This window comes from Anser brachyrhynchus (genome assembly GCF_964034855.1).
Source record: "Anser brachyrhynchus genome assembly, chromosome: 12".
In the NCBI taxonomy this organism is placed as follows: Eukaryota; Metazoa; Chordata; class Aves; order Anseriformes; family Anatidae; genus Anser; species Anser brachyrhynchus.
The window spans coordinates 451,245-476,171 of NC_137707.1; the positions used below are offsets into that span (position 1 = coordinate 451,245).

The window sequence follows — 24,927 nt, forward strand, 5'->3', positions numbered from 1 at the left end:
TTTCAGGGAGGATAGTGGTTTTATTACAGGGCAATTGGGAGTGTTCTTAGTATAGTCATTTGTCTGAGGCAGTTACTGCATTACTGTTACTGATCAAACAGTAACAGGGAGCCAGGACTCAGGTTAAGTGGCATTCCTACTTTTGGAATGCTGAAGGCCAAACAGAGGCACATTATCAGAGCTACAAAAAAATGTCTGCAAATTGAAAGCAACTCTGTGTACTGACTGCCTGCAGGTTCCAGCTGGGACAAGTCTCAATATTAATCGCATTTATACTAAATGTAAAGAAACTAAAGCAACGTTTATGCTTTCTGAGTAACATGAGAAGGCAAACAATGTAAGGAACAGGTCTAAAGTGTATAAGTATCTGCTGAAGTGATAGCTCCTGCGATGCATAAATGTAAATTGATTCACTGCTGTCTTCCTAATATAAAACTCTATATTAAGCTCCCAAACAGCTAAAAGACAGGACTACTTTAAAAACACTCATTCAGATGAGCCAGACTCACTTCTGACCAGTACAAAATTTAGATTCTACCTAGAACATTCATTTGTTTTTAAATCAGTGAAAAAGGTACCAGTCAATAAGGATCACCTGCATTTCCACATCATACATTGCAAGAAAAAAGGTATGAAAGATCTCATCTAAACACTGTGTCACTGTGCTAATGCTATGCCCAAATAAGCTCTGTCAAGCAGAAGAGTATATTAGTACAGGTTGAACACTCCAATAATACCACTGTGTGGCTTTCAATCACCTTAAAGAGCATGCATGCTTGTTCAGGTCCTCCTGCAATGCACCTGGTAGACAAGAGTACACAGGAGCTATTCTCACGGTGTAACAATAGACAGATAGAAATGAGGACCCGTACCTTTAAATTTCTTAAGCATTAAATCTGTGATGCAGTCCTGCAATTATATCAAGTTATTCTGCCAACATGAATCTTGGAGATACGTATCCAAACCAGCAAAGCTGATTAGTAGTGTGGGAGCTCTCTGCATGCTCCTTCAAAACACAATTAAAAAGAGTTTTATTCAGAGTAACACAGGGGTTATAGGGTCAGAAGAGTTTCCATTTCAAAAGGCAGCAGGATACAAACTAGCAGGAAGGGGAAAGTAAATTACCCAGATTTAGTGCTAGAAATAGCATAGGTTTCGAAGGGAATTGAAGCTGGGCTTCAATTTCTTACCAAAATTTTATCTTACCATTTCTAAAGAAAGCAAAATAAAATAAATCAGTGCAAAGATAAACCATTTTATGTTGAGACAGTGAATAACTATTGTCCCACCTACAAGTGCAGATTCTGCCATCTTGCCTTGGGCTTCCCCACCAATTCCCACAAAGAACAGATAATAATCCTTTTGACTTTCTACATTTTAAAACTTGTTTGTGCATATGCTTAAACAGACATGAGTGTTAGCAAGAGTCCAAGCATCTTACTATGAATGCTTCCATAGGACTGAAAGCAATGTGAACCTGGAGATATAAGAAAATATATGAAGTTACAGGACTCATGCCCAATTTGCTAAGAACGCTGTAGTCCTGTCTTGCATGCAGCTCTTCTCTTGCGTGGTCAGCTTCAGCTCCAAGTGTTTTCTTACTGTTGTGCTCTGTAAAAGAACCACACCTTTCTTAAACCAGCTCACACCAATTCCTGCAATGCACCTCAGACCAGTTCTTACTGGTCTATAAAAATCTAGTTTAAAAGGAACATCCCACATTCAGAGTAACTTGGTGGATGCTAACTAAGAGACGAGCAGTAATATTTAGCAGGAAGTAATCCTGTAGTGAATATGTTACTTGGCTTTTATATATATATATATATATATTATTTCATGAGATTAATACATAAAACTTTGTACCAGCTTTTAAGCTACTCACTTCACCCTAAGAAAGGTTTCATTTCAGTAACATGGGTAAGCCTCAACTCAAACCACAAAAAGCATGGTATTCTTAGATAAGGTTGCAAAATACAGTGCCTGCCTGTTTTTCCTTAGCCTTGCCATTTCAGTATGCCAGAGACACGTATTCAGATGCTCTACTACTTACTGGTGCCTGTATGAGACCTGGCCAAGTTGCAACACAACAGACTAGCTGAGCTTAAGTGACAGCCTTTGTTCTTAATTTCTTGGTATTTGTCAGGCGCAGTGAGACAAACTAGATTTTGTATTTAATTTCACAAAACCTTCCCCCCACCTCCTGTCCTGCAGCCTACAACTATTGCTTTTCCCACGCTTACTTCCTGAGCTCTGGCCCATGGGAAAGAGAACAAGAGGCAAAATGTTTACAAGCCACAGACTCGTCAGAAACTGCACCCGTCCAAAGGTTTAGTAGCAACGTTCCTTCTCTCTGTCTTACTGATATTGGAGATCCTCAAAAGTTTTCATTTTTAATTGTACCAAATCAGCTTATTTTTCAGACCAACTAATGGAGACACGCACATCCAGTGGCTGTCTGTAGGGCCACACAATGTTTTTCACCCAAAGAACAGAGGCCATCATAAATAACACTAAAACCTTTGTGAAATGACTGTCCTCTCCACAGCTTACAGCCTAGAGGCTTCATTATTGCATTGACCATAATTCAATTCATCCCTTCCTAAAAGGTCTATTTCTGCAACCAACCCCCACCCTCAAAAATACGTTCAACTAATAATTTCCGATTAATGCAGTCAATTACTAACTCTCCCCCAACCCCTCACTATCACCTGATTGGGCTAGAATGGAAAGGAAGCCGCAACTAACCAGGGAGGAATAGAAGTAGGGGTAAAACAGCAATAAAAAGTAATTACATAAAAATGCTAAACATATTACATCTGTTAGTTTTCTTAGCCCAGTGGGCTTGACAATTCCAGGTTTTTGCCATTGTCCACGCTCAGACAGACAAGAATAAGAGAAACAGGGAAAGGATCTTTCAATAAGATTATTAAATCAGTGCATGAAAAATAAGTCGTCATTACATTGCAAAAAAGGGAGAGAGAAACTCACTGAAATTTCTTTCTGCAGATTTGCCTTTGTGATCTGCAAGGTGCTGTTCTCCTGCTTACACTCTGTTACCCTGGCAACGTACTCCTGTAAAATAAAGATTATTAAAGCGCATATGATTATTTGGCCGCACAGTGAATGAGGCAGCCGCTTCTGAAATTCCTTATCAGAGAAATTCAATTTTAGGCCAAATTGTGTTTTCACTGCCTCTCAGCTTCTCCCTCCCCCCTGCAATACCAATAAAACCATCATCTCCCCAGCTGTACATGATATTTTGTCACTAACTCTTTCATGCCTTTCCTTTCCTATTCCAGGTTTTATTTTTATTCTGTCAAAGCAGAATGCTTTTCCCAATTTGTAGACCATTTTCTTCCTTACAGTTTTTTTTCTCTTTTTTTTTTTCCTTTTTTTTTTTTTCTGTCAGCTTCAGCTTTTTCTTCCTTGTACATGCAGCTAGCATCAGTCAGCAACCTCATTGTGCTCTACAACAGCAGCAGCGAGAAAAGACAATCCTTCTCCAGTCCACACTGGGTATGGTAGTGTCGGATCCGTGGCTGGAGGAGCTCGAAAGATGAGGATGGAGTTCGGAGGGGTTGCCTGAAGTGTCAGAAATACGCAACTGCCCTTTCTACCCACACACTTCCTCAGGGATCCAAATCTGCTTTAGAGGTCTTGGCTGCCTCTGCCTGCAGTTTGTCTCAAAGGCATCTTTAGAGAGCTGGTGGCCAGCCCATGGAAATTTGTGACTAATGTTTTTTTCGCATCAGTTGCTAGCAACAGAGTTCTGTGCCAAACCACTGCCGAAGGTCCAGGCTGAAGGAGCCCTCCGCCCTCCGCCAACGAAACCAGCCAGCAGCCTTTGCAAGGCGCTACGTTTGCACAGCTATGGCAGCAAGCGTTCCTCGACATCAGGTAAACCACAGACAAAGAGCCCTTCCTAAATACTTCCCGGGCACGCACACCGCTAAACGCAGAGCGCCGTGCGCAGGTACCGCTGCAACGTTATTTCCGCACCCTAAACGGGTTACAAAGCAAAGGCGCGGGCGGCGCCCCGGGGCCGGGGCCGGAGCCGGGCCCGGGCCCATGCCCGCAGCGCGGGGCCGGGCGGCGCAGCAGGGGGCGCTGCCGCCCCGCCGCCGGTGAGCGCCGCGGGCCCCGCGGAGCCGCCCGAGGGGCCCGGGGACAGCGAGGGGCGGGCGGCCCGGGCCGCCGCCGGCAGCCTCCCAGCGCCACCGAGAACGGAGGCGAGAGCACGGCTGGATCAAAGCCGATGGAGTGCGAGGTCTTCCGTTTGAGAGGCTGCACAAATTAACTCCAAATTACTGTCAGAGACGGGGAAAGAATGGACGCTGGAAGGCACGGGACTTGTTGCTGTACTCCATCTTGCCTTAGCACGGCACCTCTGCCGTAGCATCTCCTGAAAGCCATCCCCTTTCACAGCACTGCAGTTTTCGGTATCTTTTATTTCCCTCCTACAGTGTAATTAAAAAACAATGAACCGTTTAAGTAGATGAATGAAAAATAGAAAATTCAATTCCTCTGTTGAAGCCCCAGATCTCTGTATTCTGTTAGCACGGGGGGAGGGCACAGGAGCATGAGGAACCAGCTCCAGTCCCTTGGCTCCCTGCGAGGCTGGGGGCTAAAATTAACATGAAGGTAAATGCATCTGATTCTGCTTTTTCAAGGAAGTATTAAAAATTACATTGACTCCTGAAAGGAAATGAAATTGCTTCTTTTAATATTGAAGCTGTAATTGTTCCTATTTTTCCTCAATGTTTAATAACTGGGAGCCTAAGCAACTAACAGTCTTTGTGCAACTATTACTGGGCAACTACACTGCAGCTGGGATGATAGAAGATGTCTGAAGGCAGTACAGTAAAGATGAAAGTGATTCTTAGAGCTAACATGTGCTTTACTTTTTAAAGATGGAACAGAGAGGAGGCACAATTACCCCATATTTAGAAGATCTGAGTTCAAGCCATGACCTACTGAAGCATCCCATACCTCAACTTCCTCCCAGTCTTAAAATGAGGGGGATAGCTATTGCCCACCTTGCAGATAATTGCAAGGATAAATACCTCAGAGGCTGAGAGTTAGTTGATAAAATAGAAAAATGCCCAGTATTGTCAACACAATGTACCCCAAATCTGGCCTCCAGTTTTGTTATATTTGGCAGAAGATAACTATGATCAATAAGAAGAGGATAGGAAAAAAAGGCAACATGTAGATTTCAACAGAAATAGTATACAAAGATCCCAGTTCTATGAAAGTTAATGATTTAAAATAGGTAATACGGTAATACAAGTGTGCAGAAAAAGCTTGATAACAGTTACAAAGATTAGACCAGAGGTCCTATCTTGGGTCTGATAGTGGACAAAAGCAGCAGTCTTACAAAGAGTACAGGCAACAGGACAACATACATGATACGTTCCCCAGGTGCTTTTAAAAGGCTTCCTCTGTTTGTTGCTCAGAATTTCCCAAATCAGGGATGGTATCTCCATATACTAAAATGATGGGGGAAAAAAATAGTGATAAGCATTAGAAGAGGTAGAACAATTACATACAATTTATTAAAAAAAGAGCTCTTATCTAATATCCCTGCAAGAAGTTGACATGACCCCAAAATAATATTTCTTTGGGTATCTCCATTGCATAGGTGCAATGGAGAAAGGATGCTGAGAACCCATCTAGAAGCATACAGTGCTAGTACTACTGTCTGGTCTCTTACAAAAGAGGGCAGTCTTCCAAACTAAAAACGCTGGACATACAACATTACTGACTTACACTTTTGGCCTTTTCAAATTGTTTTCCTCTCTCAGTGACACATAATACTACTTCCTTGGCTTGCATTGTTTCAAAGAACTGGTAAAAATACCACTTCTCCGTCAACAGGCTTTCCAGTACACTGGAGTTCCAGAATGAGTGATAGAATTAAACAGCTTACAGTCAAGAAAACCACTTTTAACAGGATATTCAGAACATAAACTGTACTACTTCTATTTCTGAGATGAAATAAATTCAACTTTTAATTAAAACTACAATGGGATACAAAATTGGCTACGAAGCTACAAAGCTGATACAGATTACAGTTTTTTGGTGCTAGGGTACCCATGGATCACCTCTGGATCACCTGGAGCAAATGACATTAGCAGTTTTTTTTTTTTTTAGGAACTGGAGTTAGGAAAAAAGTCTATAAATTGCAACTGTACCATGGAAATAAGAAAATCTGTAAAGGATTTAGGGAAAATGGACAAACAGTTGACTGTAAATTCCCTGAGTGCCTATGTTTCTAGTGTCTGAACTTTTAAAAGGACACTGGAAAATTGGAGACAGTGCAGAGAAGACCCATAAAAATCATTTCAGAACTGGAATAACTGCCTCAGAATGAGAGACTTAAGGAGCTCAATCTGTTTAGTTTATTAAAAAGATCAAGAGATGGCTTGATTACGATGTATAAGTACCTTCAAAGGGAGAAAATACCAGGTCCTAAAGGGCTCTTTAATCTAACTGAGAAAGGCATAACAAGAACCAATTGCTGGAAGCTGAAGCCAGACCAGTTTAAATTAGAAATAAGGCACAGAGTTTTATAGTGAGAATGATTAGACATTAAAAAAGCTACCCTATCAAAGGAAGGAGTATTATTCATCTTTTAATATCTTCAAATCAAGACAGGATGCCTTTCAGTAAAGTAAGGCTTGAGTTTTAAAAAAAATGGCTTAATACAAGGGTAACTGAGTGATAGTTAATGACTTATCATAGATAAGGAAAGCCCTAACATCTTAATTTGGATTGAGGGCTTGAAATTTGGCAGCATATAGCTTTGGCAACAGGTACATGCCGTTTGCACTGTGTAAGAAAAATTGCCTACATCTGGCTATATTATTAGCCTTAGAGAAATATCAGATTGCATATGCCAATCAGAGATTGGATAGTTTAAAAATTGATATCACTTCTCATTATTTAGTACATTCCATCTCCTGAGAACCTAAGGCCACGTGCTGACCAGACCCATAGCAATATCACTATAAACAAGTCTGCTGAAGCCCAGGGCCACAAGTATGAAACCATAAATGTAAATTAAGGTTCTGCATGATCACATAGATTGGCTGTAGCTACCAGCTATAGTTAAAAATACAATGCCAGCCACTGGATATGGAACTGGCTGCATTTTATTCCCTTTGCTGGGGATGGATGTTCCAGGACTCGTATTTGCCTGAACATTCAAACTAATTCCAAGACCAAGCTGCTTGTGAGCAGTACTAGTTTCTTTGCAGTAACTGAGCTTAACCTGTTAATCAGTTTTTAGACTTTGAGCTTTCAACCAAGCCACTTTTCTCAAGAATGCTATTGTTACCCTTGACTGGGCATACACATTGCTACAGTCTAAAATGCAGAATCCATCCTGGTGTAACCACCCAGCAACTGTTTCTCTCAAAGCTAGAACCACGTCACTAACTTCATTCCTTGGTATCGGGGCAAAATTCACTACCAACTTGTGCTAGCTTACTAACTGGTTCATGCAAACCAAGAGTAAATAATTCTTGAGATGTTCAGGCTGTTGTCTGGAGTAGCGACAGATCAGCGGTAATGACAGAGGAGTATTTGAATATTCTCTGTTGAAGTAAGCTTAATCCTCTTGTAGTTTGCCAACAGCCCTGAGACAGGTAACAGGTTAGGTGAAGAACAATGCATTTATCAGGAAAGATGTACCATGACAGATCTAGATATTCCATGCTTAAACATATAGGTATTGGAAAGGAGGGTGTCAAGCATAACTGCACATCCATTGCTAATAACCAGCAAAGAAATAAGGAACCAGAAAAACAAAGCAAAATAGTGTATTATTTTAACGATAGAGGAGTTGCAGATTTAAAGAAGGCTAAAATATACCCTAGTATAGATGAGGAAGAGTTCTTGCACTTACATGATGATACAAGGAGTACAGAACTTCCCAGCAGCACTGCTTTTTTTAAAAAAAGTTTTTTATATCTTTTCATTGTAATCCCTCTCAAAAGGTTAACAGTCTTCAGGATTCTCATTATAGAAGAAGAAAGATGTAAGAGCCTGGTCCTCTGAAGTTCCCCTTGCAGTCAGTTACCCAGACACAGGAATACAGATGCTTCAGCTTTGGGTCTAAGGCATGCTACTACAATTTCTAGCACTCTTGTGAAGACACGTAGAATGTGTACACTGTACTGAAAGTGGGGATGTTTGACAAGTATTCCTTATACCGATGTGGAAACTGGAAACAGGTGTCTTGATGAACAAGAGGTACAAATCAATCTCTATCTTCACAGCAAGATGTTTACTGGCAGAATCATTGTGCTGAATGTGAGCTTCCAAATCAAAGCATCAGCTTTCCTAAGTGTAGACCAGGTGTCCATTCCCCTTCATTCGTCTTTGGATACCTACTATCAGAGATGTTCTCCCTGTATAGCAAAGGACTGTATCCTGTTGGCTCCAGTGTCTGCTGAGAGCATACCTCTTTTTGAAAAAGGACCTAGTGAGCAGATCCCTAGGAAATGAATAGAGTAGAAAGATTTCAAGAAGGCAAAGTGAAACAGGACATCCCCAGTTTTGGTATACAAAACTGATGCATCCATTACTGATCGACACTTCTGGCAATTGTGAATTATCACAGTGGGTGAATAAAGGAGAAGATAGCATAGAAGAGAGTAAGACATCTGTGGCATTTGAATGTGCCTTCTAGCACAATGAGTCACAGATGTAATCCACATACAAAGATAAAAATCCACTAATACAGTCTCCATGGATGGCAATACAAGACATTTGCCCAAATGAAAAAACAGACCTTCCTCACCCAGCTCACCCCCAAAAGCAGGCAGGCACATTCCCAAATCTCTGAAGTGGTTTGGGAGACCTTAAAAGAATAACATTTCATCTCACCCTAGAACTAAACTGAGAAAGCCAATGAGAAGGCAGATCTGTCACAACAGATTGCATGTCATTGAACACCTGAGTCAAGATGGACTTCTCCCATAAACAGCAATGCTAGAGGTAAGATATGCTGCTTGAGAGCAGTCCAGAGAGATCTTTTGAGGATCCAAGTTATTGAGAAGAAATGCTGATGAGAAGGCCAAGGTGAGATAAGAGAAGCCAGGACATCTACTCTTAGTGATGGAAATAGAATGAGATTATCAAATACTTTTTCCTCACGGCACTTAGTCACGGGATCTTTGGTGAAAGCCCTAGATTGCCTCAACTACATGTAGAATTGCACTGCAAAAGTCAACTTTGTCAAATAGTTGTTATACTTCATCTGTGCTCAGTTTCATAAGAGGATGCTGGACTGTAGATTTCCAGAAAGTTTTAATTAGGCTCACAATTGCTTCTGTTTAATTGGGCTGCATTTGGAAGTGCTGCCAGGTATGAGACAGGTCATAGACAGAAGCAAAGGCAACAATATAATTACACACTAAGAAAGCTGCAGCAAGAAGGATCAGTACCAATGTTTTTACTGAGGTCTGTACTGGGGCACTTACTGTTCCAGTCTCATCTCCTTGTGGCGACTAAATTCCTTCTTTGAGAAGCATGGAGGAGTTACTTCCAGGAATGGTAAAAGGAAATTCTTGCATGGTAGCAGTGAGCACTGGGATCCAGAGAAATGCATCTGTATCCATGTTCTCTGATAAGAATCAGAATAAAACCTGCTGTCATGACAAGAGTACTGACCCAAGAGCCTGTGATGAAGCCAACTGTGGAGAGAGGGGGGTCTCAATAAATACTCAGACTTTCTTTTGTGCTGAGCATGATATAAGACATGGAGCTGTGCCAAAGAAACACTTGGTGCTAGATGCCAAACCATCAGTCTGCTTCAGCTTTGGCAGCACCTGACTCCTGAAAGCAAGTTGCTGAAGGTGAAAAAGAATGGGACCAGTTCCAAGTCTACCACTTAGGCTTATCACCAGACAACCAGAGCCAGAGTTTTCTGAAGCAGTGCCAGGCACCCAGACTCAACACTCCTGAGCTTCTGAAGAAAGCCTTGAAGTCTGGGAGGCCTCCATGCAAGTGACTGGTGTACTGGGTCTGTCTGGGATGGAGTTAACTTTCCTTGCAGCAGCCCATGCAGTGCTGTGCTCTGCACATGTAGCTAGAACAGCACTGGTATCGCACCAGTGTTGTGTCTACTGCTGAGCAATACTGGCACATACAAATACTGGAGTGAGAGCGTGGTTGTGGTGTTCAGCAGCCCAGCAAGGTAAAACCACCACAACTGGGAGCTAGAAGGTAGAATGGGATCAAGATCTTCCATCCCCAGTTTCTCTGCAGATTGGTTCTAGGGACACTTACCAGGTGAGGGATCATATGACAATAGCATTATGTTATGAAGTCTCATTGCCACAAGATTTAGATGCAACTTCAGTTGAGAGAGAATCTCACGGTTAGCATGACCAAGGCACACTCACTCAATGACTCAGTTACTGTACACTAGAATTCTCACGCCAAGACAGAATCTGTGCTTCAATAAAGTTAAGAGAAAACTTTGAAATAGATATTAGTTGTGCCACGGTTTTACTATAGTCTGAAATGTTTGTTAGGCATATGACAATCCCATTTTCAGGGCTAAGCTATTTTACATCTTCTAATCCAATTTCAGTTAACTCAGTCAATGAATGGCCCTTCTACCATTTACTTCGTACTCCTATCGTGATAGGTCTTATTAAATCCTGATAATGAAGGATATTACCCGATATCTGAGATATATTTTCCTTCTTGCATTATGATCATAATACACTTCATTCTTTAGGCCCTGTCCAAAGCAATTCTTCTCCATGGTTTCTGTTTATGCTCTTCAGATGCTTGTGGACAAGTATAACACTTCATTTATTTTGCCAAGATAAATATATCTAATTCTTCCCATATTTCCACATAAATCATTACTTCCAGCCCTTAAACATAGCTTTACTCAGGAAAATTATTTTAGAAATGATGTTGCAGAGATCCACGGTTACTAATCTCACAGCAACTGTTCCATCATTTTTTCTAAGTGCCAGTGCTTTGTACTAGCAAACTATATATATATATTTTTTGGTCTGTGCACTCTTAAGTAGCAGCATGGAGAAAATCTTAGGGTTGTAGTGTCAAACATACATTCTTTCTTCACACTCTTTAGTTCCTTCTGAATTTACTTTTGCTATCTTGCATGCAAAAATTAATACAAAAAATCATTGAGAAATTTGCATACATGCAGTGTCACTATTTATCTTCTCTGACCTGCACACATCAAACACCACAACTGTTGATTAGAAGCTACTGGTAAGAACCTTTTATTTATTTCTGGTATCGCACCTAGTATATATTAGGTGTTTAAAAAAATTCTTCCTGTGAGTGCAAAACTCACAATCTTTAATGAAATGCAAGCAAACTGATACTTACAGTGGGCTTCATGTGACTGTGACTGAGCAGACAATTCTGTCAAAGATACAGTAACAGAATAAATCCAGCCTAGCCGATCCTAACTTACAGGAACAAGACACCTTAAACACCACATTATTTTACTTCTTTAAGTAGATACTCATCAAAATTTTACTAAAAATTTTGCTTATGTGTTATCAATACAGAGTACTTATCAAATGTTGATGCAAAAAGCCCAAAGGAACATGCGTAAACTGGCTTCTTCAGACGAAATCAAGACGATGACCTGAAGGAATTTAATATAGACACTAGGAGAAAAATTTGGTTACTAGAAACACTCTTCCAATGATGAACATATTCAACTAACTGACAAAAATCACATAGGTACTTGGAAAGGAACAAAAGAACATAAAAGAAACGCCATACAGACTATGAAGAAGACTGTATCAGAAGATTCAGCAAGACATAAAAAGTATCAGAAACTGTATACCTTCATTTCAGTTTTATCAGAAATACCAGGACCTTAGTATGTTGGGAAAAGAACTGGTGAGAGAGGAATTTTTAAGAGAAACATATTTAACTGGATATTTCCATATTGGATATTTTCAACAGACCCAGTATATCAATTCAGAGACCTACAGTGTTTATTAACTAATTTTAAAAAAAGAAAATCAAACCCAAATTGTGCAAATTTAAGTGAATTACAAAGCTTAAAAAAAAACTTGAAGTCCTGTAAGATTCATAGTAACTAGTCACCATTCTACTTGCTGCTGAGTACTGATCAGTGATGGTTTGTATGCTTCAGCAGGCGTCTAACTGGTAATGCTAGTATATACAAACACAAAAAAGCTAGTTAGTGACTCCTCCTGAGGAATACATTTTGAATAAGCTTTTCTAAGATAAAAAATAAAAAACAAAATAAATAAAAACTAAAAGTGTACCCGCCACAGCTGAGATGTGTGCAAACAAAAAAAGAATACAGTCCTCCAAGAAGTGCACTACATTATTTCCCGTAGTAAGATCTGTACATTTAAAGCAATGCTAATATGAAAAAAAGTTGCAGTTTATTATGCCTCAATGATCTCCAGAGTAAATTTGCTTGGTGTGCAAACTGAAAGATGATTTTCTCACCTTCTAGCTATGAAAAGCTGAAACTAATTCTGTGTTCTCTGGCCACTCATGATACAGTCTCTACAATCAAAACATAATTAACAACATTGCTGTTGCTGCTGATGAATAAGCTAGAAAAGTATCTACCTCCCTCTTAACTAACTCTAATTTTGCAAGGAGAAAAGGGAGAGTGAAAGGCAAGAACAAAAGCGTTTTGAGGTCAAAGTAGGCAATTGCCATATCATTCAATAAGGTAGCCACTTTCTAAGTATGATTAGTTATAGTTAGAAAAAGAAATTCACTAAGGAAAAACAAAGGTCCCATCCACCTTTCAAACTTTCCTGGTTTTAAACTTGACAAATAGATACCACTCTCTCTTATTATTGACTCAGTCTTGTTCTGAAAGGCAAATGTTATGATTGTGGCACTGAGTACAGCTTCCATAGCAATAATGGCACAGAATATATTTTTAAAATAGGGTTAAGGCAAAGGGAATTGATGATGCTATTACTAACATCTGCAAGATGGTTATAGATCCTTATGCAGCTGGGTCTATCAGCAAACAGACGAAAAGGGAGACCAACAAGTAGAAACAGCTTTGAAAATATTTCCTACTCATGCTCAGACTTCAAATTAATAGCAGCTAAAGTAAATTATAGAACCTTTCCCCATTTTCCTCAACATTTCTTCCTCAGTTTTGTTTATGAATTCAACCTCTTCTGTCCTCCCCAAATTTGAAAAAGCAAAGCACAAACAAAGGAAAATACATTCTCCTCCTCCTCTCCTCTAGGATAGCACAAGCTATTCTCAACATCAGGTCAATAACAATGAAACTAGGAGAAAGCTTTTCAATATTAATTTTTTTAAGTTAGTCCAATTAAAGATAACACCTTCAAACTCCCTTAAGCTGCATTTTCCAGGGATTTTAAAACATTGGATGCAAAGTGCTGATGATGGAAGAAGCTGAAAGCTAGCTGCCAAGCTTTGCCAGGAGTAAAAACTTTGTCCCTAGGGAACTGACTAGCAATTGGCCACATGATCCAATGTTACACCAACCTTTGTCCTATTCCAAGGGCTTCCTTTAATCTAATTGTTTAGATACAGCTTGATATTATCCCAGATCTCATTACCACATTGCAGAAGAACGGACTTTAAGTCCTGAATCAAGAAAGTACAGACTACAAAACAATCAATTCTGATATTGTCTAAACCAAAGAACTCTACTAACAAAAACTCATCCTTACTTGGAGTGAAGGGTGGACAAGAGTGATGGAAAAATGTCAATACACTATGAAGAAAACATGAAGAAAAAGTCCAGAGTTCCTCTTCTCCTGCTCCAAGTTTTTTAGGCATGGTTTGTACTTCCATGTGAAAGAAACAGGGCCAGTGTCAAGACCATATTCATTCAGAGACCTATGCATTTCTATTGCAGCTGCAGAGAATAATGTGTCACAAAAAAGCTTACTAATAGGTGCTCCACTTTGTGGTCTCAGTTAAGCAATTATTTGTTGTCCCCAGGTTACTACATTTACATTTCTAACTGTTAAAACCTTGTCTAGAGCTATATTCCACATCTTCAATTTGAGGGGCAAGCTCAATATTTTCTCTTCCTGAATAATTAGAGTTGTAATCTAATTTTATCAGGAAAGCAGAAGACAAGATAAAAATCTCTACACATTAGTAACTGTGCATACTGTTTCTCAGACTTACCATTCTACACAGTGATTTCTCAGTCACAGGCTACAGCAGGTGTTGCACAAAAATGCATTTATACTTCTCTCTCGATTTTTAGGGCTACTATTATGATAAATCTTGGTTATAGTCCTACGGAAAGCGTCAAAAGACTGTCACAACATCCATCATCGAAAGAGATGTCGAGCCCTAAAAAGTTGAAGTCTTGAAGACAAAAACACAAATACATTAATCTTCTCATTTAGATGAAATTCTAATAAAATCTTAAATTAAAAAAACAACAAAAAAACAAAGCCAAGGCTTAAGTTGGGCCCTGAGACTGCAAAACTTGATAGAACATGGAATGAAGGGAAGGTAAAAGTTCAAAAAAAGCATTCTAGCTGGTAACTCAAAGCAGACTTAGCATATGAAAGGGTATTCTTCATATAGACTTAATGGTGAGACAAATCATGGATTTACTAAAACCTGTTTAGTCATGTTTCATGACATACAGTATATATAACATGTTAAATAAGACACTTAAAACCACTAGACAATATCAGGCAAGCTATTAAAGCTAGAAAAAATTATGAAAGGCATGCAGCAGAAAAAAGTTCACTGAAACTCTCTGAGAGAACTGTTTGGACATTGCATTTACACCTCAGTGAGGGAGGGGACAGAAGAAAGGTCTAGTTTTCCCAGTGTAGTAAAGGGACCTCCTATTCCTAAAACTCTTTCCTTTGAGCAGAAGTACCATCACTAGCTTGAGACAGGAGAAAAGACATAGGCAGTTTCATTCCTTTCATTCCAAAGACAAAATATAGATTGAGTGCTCCCAAGAGCACTCTCTTGAATGATCAACCACGTAAGACAGGTATCAATTATTTTTCTGAATATCCTTCTAGACCCCATTTCACACTTCCTGAATAAGAGGGATTTTTTTTTTTTTACTTATTAGTCCTTAATGAATTATTTCTGTCATTTTTAGTCACTGTTGAACCCATGTAAACTTGTAGCATCCACAACTGCAAAGAGTTCTGCAGCTTAATCACACAGCATGAAGAACCACCTCCTTATGTTTGTCTTGAACCTCACACCTTGTTTTATACGATGTTCCCTAGGTCTTATAATAGCATAAGTGGGTAATCATTTCCTATTCATCTTCCCCATGCAACTAATGGATTATACTTCACCATCATTCCCTTTTCTACACCAACAGTCACCCATAAAATGTTCTAGGCCCAGAAGTGTCAAGTTCTCAAATTCAAGGGACAAATCTTACACAACTCTGAAGCTACAAGTTTGGTGCATTGTTGCAGCCAAACCATTGATCATAGTGACAGTGAAAGGATACCTCAGGGTAATACAGGGTTAAGTACATTCTGCTAATGAATATGTATAATCTAGCTCAAAACCAATGGAAGTTGCTAGCAAAAAGACTGATAAATCTTAGATGGTTTGCCAACTGAGACTGAAGCACTGCCAAAAAATATGCTTGCTTATCCACAATATATCTAAAACAGTTCAGTACTTTTTTTTTTCCCAAAAAGATGCTCTGGAGTTGTTTCTCTTCCTTGGAAGATCAGCAAAATGCAAGAGTCACAAAGCAAAAAATATGTGCAGGTATGCAGAGTTCCTCAATAGCACCCTTAAAAAAATCTTTTAAAAATTCATTTTTTTTTCAGAAATATGTGCAGAAAACTAGAGTAAGGAATTTTTGATCTTGCTTACCTGAAGTCAAGGAAGAAAATACAACCTTAAACTTTCCACGTGAGTATCATTCAGTTTTCACTTTAGTGACTCAGCAGCGACTTTGAAAGGCTCAAATACCTGTCAGTATATATCGAAACAGTTAATCTTTGCAACCAAATCTATAAGCACGCTACAACTCCACTAGTCATTTGGCCAATTAAAAGACCGTGACTTTAAAATTCTTTAAAATTGTATCCTCATTTGGGACTGTACTCAATGCAGCATAGATTTTCACAGATGGTCAGGAAAGCTATGGATCAGAAGTGCTGTAACCTGGAACTTGGCACACCAGCAGTGTCATGCAAGGCTAGATGGAAGACTTAAATTTCTAGAGATCAAATGGGGATGCCTCCCTCATAGCTGAAATTGTGCTGTGGACCAGATTATCCCATTAGTCCTCCCATGTGGGAAAATGTACATCCCCCCCCGCCCCTCATAAGAACAAAGACCATTGATTTTTCTGTTTATAGAGAAGGAAAAGAACAAAACAACTCATGCAAAGTCTCAGTCTTAACTCAGTCTTAAATAAGGGATTTTTAGATAAGCGATTTTTCCCCTGAAACAGTTGCATCTCAGACTATGAAGCCTGAGTGTTCTCTAGCTCATGCCTGTGTCAGTGCAGTGACTTCAGTGGAGGTCTCAGTTATAGAAACTTCTTTTCTGGAGGAGGATGTCTGGCATCGAACACTAACCATCAGAACTGGCCATCTAACTGAAAGAAAGAGGCCACAAAGCTTTAATGTATTACCTGATTTATACTGCTATTCATATCTATCAAACTATTTACAGTAAGGAAAAAAATATTTACAGTAAGGAAAAGTATTTTCTTAGTTTCTTGGATGCACATAGAGCCTCTGTAGCATCCTGACTGACAGCAAATATATTTTACCATCATTGAAGCAACTATTTGGTGCAAGCATGAAAAGAATTGATGAACAGTTTTCTCAGTTACTGTGCGAGAGACCTGATAAAGCGGCAGATGATTTTGTAAAACATGCATTTAGATAAAGAGCCTGCAAAGAAGTACAGCTTCAGATGAGTAACTTTCCTTTTGGCAATTCATCTCATAACACTGAGCATGACGCCAAAAGTCCTTGCAATAGTACATTAGGTCCTGTAGGATTCATCTCTGGAAGCGGCCAACAGGTGTACCATGTGGTAGCACTATGCTTACATAGAACTAAAAATTCACCAACATTCCCCAACACCTGCTTTGAGATGAGGACTATTATACTGCAAAACATTCTACTACTGAAACAGCTGTGTAACCCAGGATATTTAAGGATTACTTGCACCAAGTTTTAATCCAGGTTAATTTAATTCCTCATAAATTTGGGGAACTTGATCTATTTGCAGAGGGTGGCACAGACACACCACAAGTGTTTACTCCAGGATAAAAATATTTTTTTTAGTCTGAACATGACTCTCTAGCAGCTTACTAGATTTATCTGGATCATTTGCAAAGTTTATTGAAAAGTACACATAGAAAACTCAGCAAAAAAAATCCTCATACAAGACTACTGTTCACTAAACAGAAATGCCAATATTCTACATGTTAACAGCCCCAACTGAAGCAGTTTACTTAAACAGGAGAAATCAACTTCAGGACAGCTGGTCTCCTGAATGTCAATAGGCAGTAACTCAGACTTTTTTTTGTGTTATGGCTCAGGAAAAGGAATCTTTGAAAGTAGAAGACAATGAAATTGAACACACTAGCCATTAATGGATGGATTCTAATACCAATTATTGAAGGTAATTCTAATATTTGTCTTTCAGAATATGGACTTCTCACAGAAGTTGTACAGGGCAGTATACCAGCAGTCACAAAAAGATTATGGGTAAGCTTTTTTTCCCACCCCTTTTAAATAAGCAGGAAAACCAGATGTGAAAGAGCAACTCCTGATCCTCAGTTACCTGCCTCCTATAAAACAAAAACAAAAAAATAACCTCCCCTCAAAACCACATCCACAGATCTGTGAGGATCTGTAAGCTGGAAGAAAGTTGCTTCAAAGCCTGAAGAGTATCATGATTAAGAGAAGCTAGACAGGAAGAGTACACAGCCATTTTTCATTCAGTTAACATACCATCCACCTTGAAATTAAAGGCTCCAAACCTTTACAAAAAGATAATTCTATACAGATTTTGCCACTGTATTGCAAAGCAAATACTTGTGTTAACTCAGCCTTATGACTTGAAATCATGGTCCTATGCTCCAAATTGGAAATGGAATAGTCATAACACTGCATTTTCTCCCTTTGTCTCAGTACCAAGGGAATATTAGAAGATCAAGCATTATAATTTTTGGCACTGTAGACTTTCCTTGATATTTTCATATTCAGTCTGATGCGTCTCAGGGTTATGACACAAAAGGGACAAGGACTAACCCAACAAGCAAGGCTGTCTTCAGTCCACAACAAAGGACCTAAATTGCCTTTTCGGAAAAAAAGGGAACCAAGTCAAAACAAATAGAAAAAAATATTGGCAAGTGATTTTCTTGTGAGCATTTAAAGTACATGATGAGCAGTTGTGCAACCATTATTTTGCAATTGCAGAAGTTGATATTTGTATTTGGCTAAAAGAAAACTATATGTAAAACAAACATTTAAAGGATAAATACAAGCATTGCTCTACATTGCAACACATTAAAGAGATATTACCTCAATAAATAACATTTACTAAAATTAGAAGATAATTGATGTTCAAACAAAATCCCAAAGCAAACAAAACTAGAAGTAAAAGCATCTGTGTTAGAATTGCTTTCCTGCACGATGTACAGGAAAAATTTACGCCTGTTCTACTGAGCTGTTAGTGTTGAAATCTCAAGAAACAGTTCTGGATAAATTCAAATAAATTTACTTCCTCTTTCACTAACCAAGCCCAAGCAGTAAAAAAACCAAAACGATGAATTACTTGAGATAAGTATTTGAGACTAACTGTAACATTTAAAGCTCTATACTGTTAGAACTATTGTATGCAATACACTACGATTCAATGGGTGTTGCTATATTCACTAAAAATAAATATTTAATTTTAAATCAAATTATGGAACAATACTGTTATCCCATTATTTTGGTGAAGAATATTGGAATGTAGAATTGTGCTATTTCATTCCATCTGTTGATGTTATTCTTATCACTTTAACCAGTCAAGCTCACTACCATTTCTCCCTTCCCACCACACATTGCTAAGTCAGTCAGTAAACCTCGCTGCCACCCCATGCATGTCCACACTGAAGAAGTGAAGAAATGGGGTGTTATTTATCCAGGCTGGAGAGATATAAGGAGACAGCCTTTAGATACCTAGAAGGTTGTGACAAAGAGCAGAAATCCTTCTCCACATTAACAGAACACAAAACAAGCAGAAGTAGGTATGAACAGTGGTAAAGTAGATTTAGATTAAATAAGTGAAAAAATCTCTCAAATAGTAAAGATAATTAAGCACTTGAATACATTTCCATAAAGGTATCAATCATGTCCATAGCCAGAGGAACCTTTCGTGGTCTTTTCCAGCCCTATATCCAACAATAAATCCTTGACATCCTTTTCAGCCTATCTTCTTACATAGTTTCACAGACAGTTCTTCACCATTATCTTGGTATGATAACCAAGTCTGATTTTTTTCATTTAAAAAATGGTGTAGGGTTACTAATTTTTTTAATATAAGAAATTGCTTTTCTAAAAGACACCAGTGATCAATAAAGTCTGATAGCCTGTCTGCAAGAGCTGCCAGCATTAGCTTTGGGAAAAAAAATTTTGCCAAAAGGGACTTGAAGAATCCGTTTCCTTGGGTCTTCCCAGGCTCCAGCCACTAGACTAAATAGAATCTGCATACATCCCAAAACTGTTTAAAAACTTCATAATCATAACTTCGGATTTCCTTGCTGAAGTTTTGAATCCTACCATATTCTTCATCTGCATAAACTAATCTTCAGTGCTAATTTTAAATTAGGTGGGAAAAAGATTTCAGTTATTAGTTTTGATTTTGAGTTTGGAATTGTATCAAGTGCTATTCTACTTTTGGTTATAAAAAATGAATAGAAGTGATTTTTTTTTGCATGAACAATCTTTCCAAAAGGCTACAATTGTTTTGGCAGATTACACACACTATTCATCTATGCGGAATACTCTCCCATTAAGTGGGACAAATAGAGATTCTACTGTAAATTCCTTCAGAGGAATTGCAGAGTAAGCATTCATGTCATAGCCACAATGGGAGATAAGTATCTGATCTGAAATTTCAGCACTGTGGTGGTTAAAACAGTGAGAGAAAAACAACATTGTTTTGCACTTAGAAACCTGTTTCTAATCAGCTGAGCTACTCCTATGGGGTCAAATAAAAATGATTAGCTTATTAAAAGCATAGCTTTCCTATTTAATAAGCAAAAATGATTGAAAATTCTGTTCCAGATCCTGATAATTTTAGTGTTTCTAGTTAAGCCTGCAAAATTGCATTCATTATTAGTGTCTAGATTCATTAACAATTCAATTTATAGATATTAATGCTTATAATGCATGCTTCGCTTGCCAAAACTTGAAGAGAAATTGTTTCAATTAGCTTTCATGGATCATGAATCCTACCGGCTGGGTATTTTTAGACAAAAGATACAAACACATCCCCAAGCAATGCTAATGCACAGCTGGGATTCGTATGTAAGGTCAGCTAACAGTTTAAAAGGAAAAACAGTAAATGAGTTTTACACAGAAGAGGAACAGAACCAATCAAATATTTGCAAGTCACACTACTCTAATAAAAGGATTCTCTGCTTTTACTGCTGTATTTTTAGAAAGTCAGTCCAGGAATATACAAACTAGTGACTAGGTTAAAGAATTTTTTCAGCATGTGACGAAGACGTACTAGATATACATACAGGCTCAAGGCAAATTGTACCACTCTCATTTTCATGCAAACTACACAATTAAAATCAATAAAGATGCAGACATAACCAAGAATATTTTACTCAACTCTTTTCTTCTTTCTATAGTCACTTACAGTCAAGCAGAGGATACTAAAAATCTAAACATTTTTGCACTATGCATGCAAAATAAAGGAGCCACAAGATGAATACTCTCTGAATAAAATATTCAGCAGTTGAGCTGACTAGGTTGGCGGTTCAGGAATATTATGACCAGCACTATGACCATGTGAACAGAAAGCCTGGAAGCAGGAAAACCTTCTTCCAGTTATGCCACACCGGGGAAGAGTTGAGCTCTGCCAAACACTCAGATCTTTCTCAATTCATTGAAGCACTTTACATGAACCAAGGAAAGTATGCAGCCTCAGGATAGAGATTAGCAATTTTATCTGAGCACTTAAAGAAAAAGCACCCAGAATTGCTTACGTCCAAATGCTGGACTTCATTAATATAAAAAGTTACTATAAAAAAATTGGCTTTTACTATTGCCAGTAAACCATTAACCTTCCTTCTCTTCTAACACTACTAAACACCAACTGGAAATGGCTGAGATTTTAAATGCAGCTACTACATAGAAGGTATCACAAGGTACATCAGATGTCTCTGAAGTCATGGCAAATCCTTGAAGACAAACAGCAGATCTGTTGTTCCTTCTTCCTGAATACACGGTTATGTGGCATGAGGACTTCGGTCAAGTAAAAGCCCGCAGTCCATTAACTGCTACACGGCACCATAACTTTTGATTTTGGAAAGTCTGCTTCTGAAATTAGGCTATCTTCCAATCCTTACAGATATTAAGCCCTCTGTGATTATTTATAGAGCTTAACATGCAAATACAATGAAAAGATGCTGGCTTGGCTTTTATTTTCCATTTTGGTGGTTCATATCCATTTCTGTGGGCAATGTCTCCCAAAATGCTGTAGGGATTTGCATTTCACCCTTTTAGTAATGGAGAAAGAAGGAAAAAAATGCCATTGAAATATAAACAATGTAGCTAAGGAACAATCTGCTTTTGACTCAGTCTTCCTTTGACTCATGCCCATGTTATTCGTCTCCGAAACAGGTTTATGAAAGATGTATTCAGGATCAGGAAAGATTCAAAGAAAATTAGTATTTCTGCAAACAGATGACTTTGGTTTGTGTCTCTCCTCTCTATGAAAGAGGTAAATTAAATTCCAGGAATATTGAAAATAATCAGTATTTTATCCAAGCAGCTTGAAAACCATTCCTCCATAAAGCTGGTTTTCATTTCAAAAGTATTTAGACTATACAGATCAAATCAAGTTATTTCTTTTGAGATGGCTTATTTTGATTAGGGAGCAGTACTCTGTAGAATACCACCCTAATGGTTGACCACAAAGGAGTCTCAATCATTTTCCTGCTAGGCTTGAGCAAGTCTAATCCACGTTCATTTGTAGGGCAGCATGTCAGGCCCACAATAAATTTTTCCCCAGTGAAGTGAGAGCATCTGCTTCACTGGAATTTCTCTGCAGGGACAAGCTATTACAAAAAACATTGAGAAGACCAGCAACACAAGTTAGCTGGAGCCCAGTCTACATATCAGGACTGTTAGCAGCTTGCCCACAGCTCAAGACAGCTTCAGGACCACCTGTCTTACAAATATGCCTTCACAATTAGAAAAATTAGTGTAGTTAGGACTTGAGTAAAGGTAACCTTATTATAACTCAAGAGAAGGCAAAAGCAAATAATCTGTCTTCTGCAGTTGAGCTTCACCATAGGTTTGCCAGTGCATTAATAGATTATGGATCACACTTCACTCCTAGTTTGAACCATACCACTACTCAAGCCTTGCAAGGTACAAAAAGCTGCCATAGTGAAAACCAGGATCTTCTCACAGATGCAAAACCAAAGGTTAGATGTGGTACTTTGGGGCATAGTTTAGTAGGTGATATTGGTGGTAGGGGGATGATTGGATCAGATGATCTTGGAGGTCTCTTCCAACCTTAACAATTTTATGATTATAAAATATAATCTAAACCGCTATGTTTAATGATCTGATGTCTGTCCTCATCAACATCAAGGAAAAAAGGAGTAAGCCCACAAACCTTAACTTGTACTACCTACGTTCACTAATTCATTACTTTACAACTATAGCTTGAACGGTCTGTAAAAAAGTCAACTAATTTAATAAGCAAACTGCCTCAAAAATACATCAGAAATGAAATGATAGTGCTAGCCTTACTGCCAACAGCTGTGGTCAGCAATGAAGTCATTAGCAATACCACATTACTATTCAAGACCATAATTCATTTGGTTTAGAAAGTCCACAGAGGCCTGACTTGCTTTGCCATGAAAAACTGAGAGCAAGCAGATTCCAATTACGAGAAGATCCTGTTCTTTACCTCCCCCACTTCCTACACACATGCTTTCAAACATCTTTTACCAACCTCTAAACAGTCTGATTATTTGACTATGTGCCCAATCTATCACCCAAAGGCCTCTCTCCCATGTTCATCCCTAGGTTGGCGAACCTTTCTAAGTATTTTCAGATTGATGAAGAGGATGGTACAACTAAATAGATGTGCAGGCTACATTGATTGTAAATAATTAGGTTGTGTTCCTCTGTGGCACACACTTTGCAAAACTTAGCACATCCTGCAGGGTATTTGGATCATCTGATACTGTCCTTTTATAGGAAAAGTCAGCATGCCTAGTAGCCAGCAAGACATGAACCACTGTCGGAAAGCAGAAGCTTGCAAGGAGAAAGTACTCAGATCTGAACTGGCACAAATCAAAAGGCAAAGTACAGCAAAAAAAGAAATTAATAACCTGAAGTCAGTTAGCTAGTTTTTAGAAAGCATCTGCATCTTTAGGAGCAGATGCATCTTTAAACATATATATATATAGCTGGCCTTTAGACCTTCATTGTTTGCACGTATCACATGAGCCAATGACACTGTCATGTAGGAGCACCTAGTCAAAACAGCATGTCAGGAGTTACCTAATTACAGAACAGCTGAGGTCTCTCACCTGTTCTTCTGTAGCACTCAAACCTGATAACTGCTCTGTAGTTGTCCACTGTTACCCTCTTTGAATCACACTACAGCATCAAGTTTTCAGAAATCCTCAGGTTACATGTACACACGTAAACAAGTATATAAAAATAACAGAAGGCATTATGGTGTTTCGGTGTTGGTAGATTATCAACCTCTGATCTTTGGATGATTACTAAAAGGAGGTAGAAAAGTCAAAGAAAAGCAAGAGTATTAGCAGACTTGAGTAATCAGGGTTTTGCAAGTGTGTTCTGTTCTAAAAATTGAATGCACAATGAGAAAAAGGGCTAAGAGACTGTTCATTATTAGAGATTTTTACTTTCAGTACTGTACACTTTGTAAGGACAACAGTACTCCCCAGACTTTGTCGTTTTCTTAAATGCAGTAGACAGTCACTTCTAAATTTTGATTTTAATCAAAATACATGTTTTCTGATTCTTTGTTAATGTAAGAACATTTTAATTGTATTCTTAAAGATTACTACTTAGATGGAAGAACATGGTACACCTGTAACATGCAGATTGGAAAAATACACGATGGCATGTAGCTCCTTTCTCCAGAGAAGGTTTATGCAGGAAAAGAGCAATAAAGAACAAGCTGCTTTTCAGAGTCAGACACTGAATCTATCCGTGATGGATAGTTTTCTAAAAGCAGACATTTACATTTTCAGGTGCTCCTTTAAATAAGAACTATTTTTTCTTGTATGCTTAAAGATCTAAAAAATATGAATTAAAAAATATTAATTAGCAAAGTGAAAAGAGCAGAGCTCTGGAAAGGTGTCAAGGATCAAGAAAATGTGGAACACAATTTGGACAAATAGAGGAGAGTTTGATGGAATAGAATCATGGAATCTGAAGATAATTAACACAAAAACATTCATAAAAATACATTTCCTTCAGTCATTTCAAAGAACATCTCCAAACCACAGTTTTATTTAAATGTGGTAAAACCACAAAATATTTACCGTTAGTTTGGTTAGTTCGAAGATCCTGCTTGAAGTTACATATTTTGTTTTTAATTTTTAATTTGTTTTTATTTCTTTCATTTTCTCAGGGAATGTTTTTGTTATTTTGTTGTTGTCATTATTCTTAATTACATCCCTGATAC

General features: G+C 38.4%; 1 protein-coding gene across 50 annotated transcripts in view; it reads right to left on the reverse strand.

Moving 5' to 3' along the window:
• The window catches only part of LOC308176543 (uncharacterized protein), a 129,003-nt gene that overhangs the window by 81,866 nt on the left and 22,210 nt on the right, over nt 1-24,927 (reverse strand). For 20 of the 50 annotated variants that reach the window (XR_013938340.1, XR_013938341.1, XR_013938342.1 and 17 more), the window contains 8 exons: nt 15,874-15,972; nt 14,182-14,367; nt 13,716-13,832; nt 12,493-12,552; nt 11,383-12,186; nt 5,406-5,489; nt 2,989-3,072; nt 759-1,611 (listed from right to left, as the gene is read on the reverse strand). Coding sequence is in view for 1 of the 50 variants with exons in the window: in XM_080552430.1 (XP_080408556.1) it covers nt 2,989-3,072; nt 5,406-5,489; nt 11,383-11,394 (180 nt within the window). In the remaining 49 variants the exon portion in view is untranslated. Of the gene's footprint in view, nt 1-758; nt 1,612-2,988; nt 3,073-5,405; nt 5,490-11,382; nt 12,187-12,492; nt 12,553-13,715; nt 13,904-14,181; nt 14,368-15,873; nt 15,973-16,502; nt 16,607-23,797; nt 23,996-24,927 lie in introns of all 50 variants that reach the window. The other 30 variants (XR_013938319.1, XR_013938320.1, XR_013938321.1 and 27 more) reach the window with 22 other exon arrangements.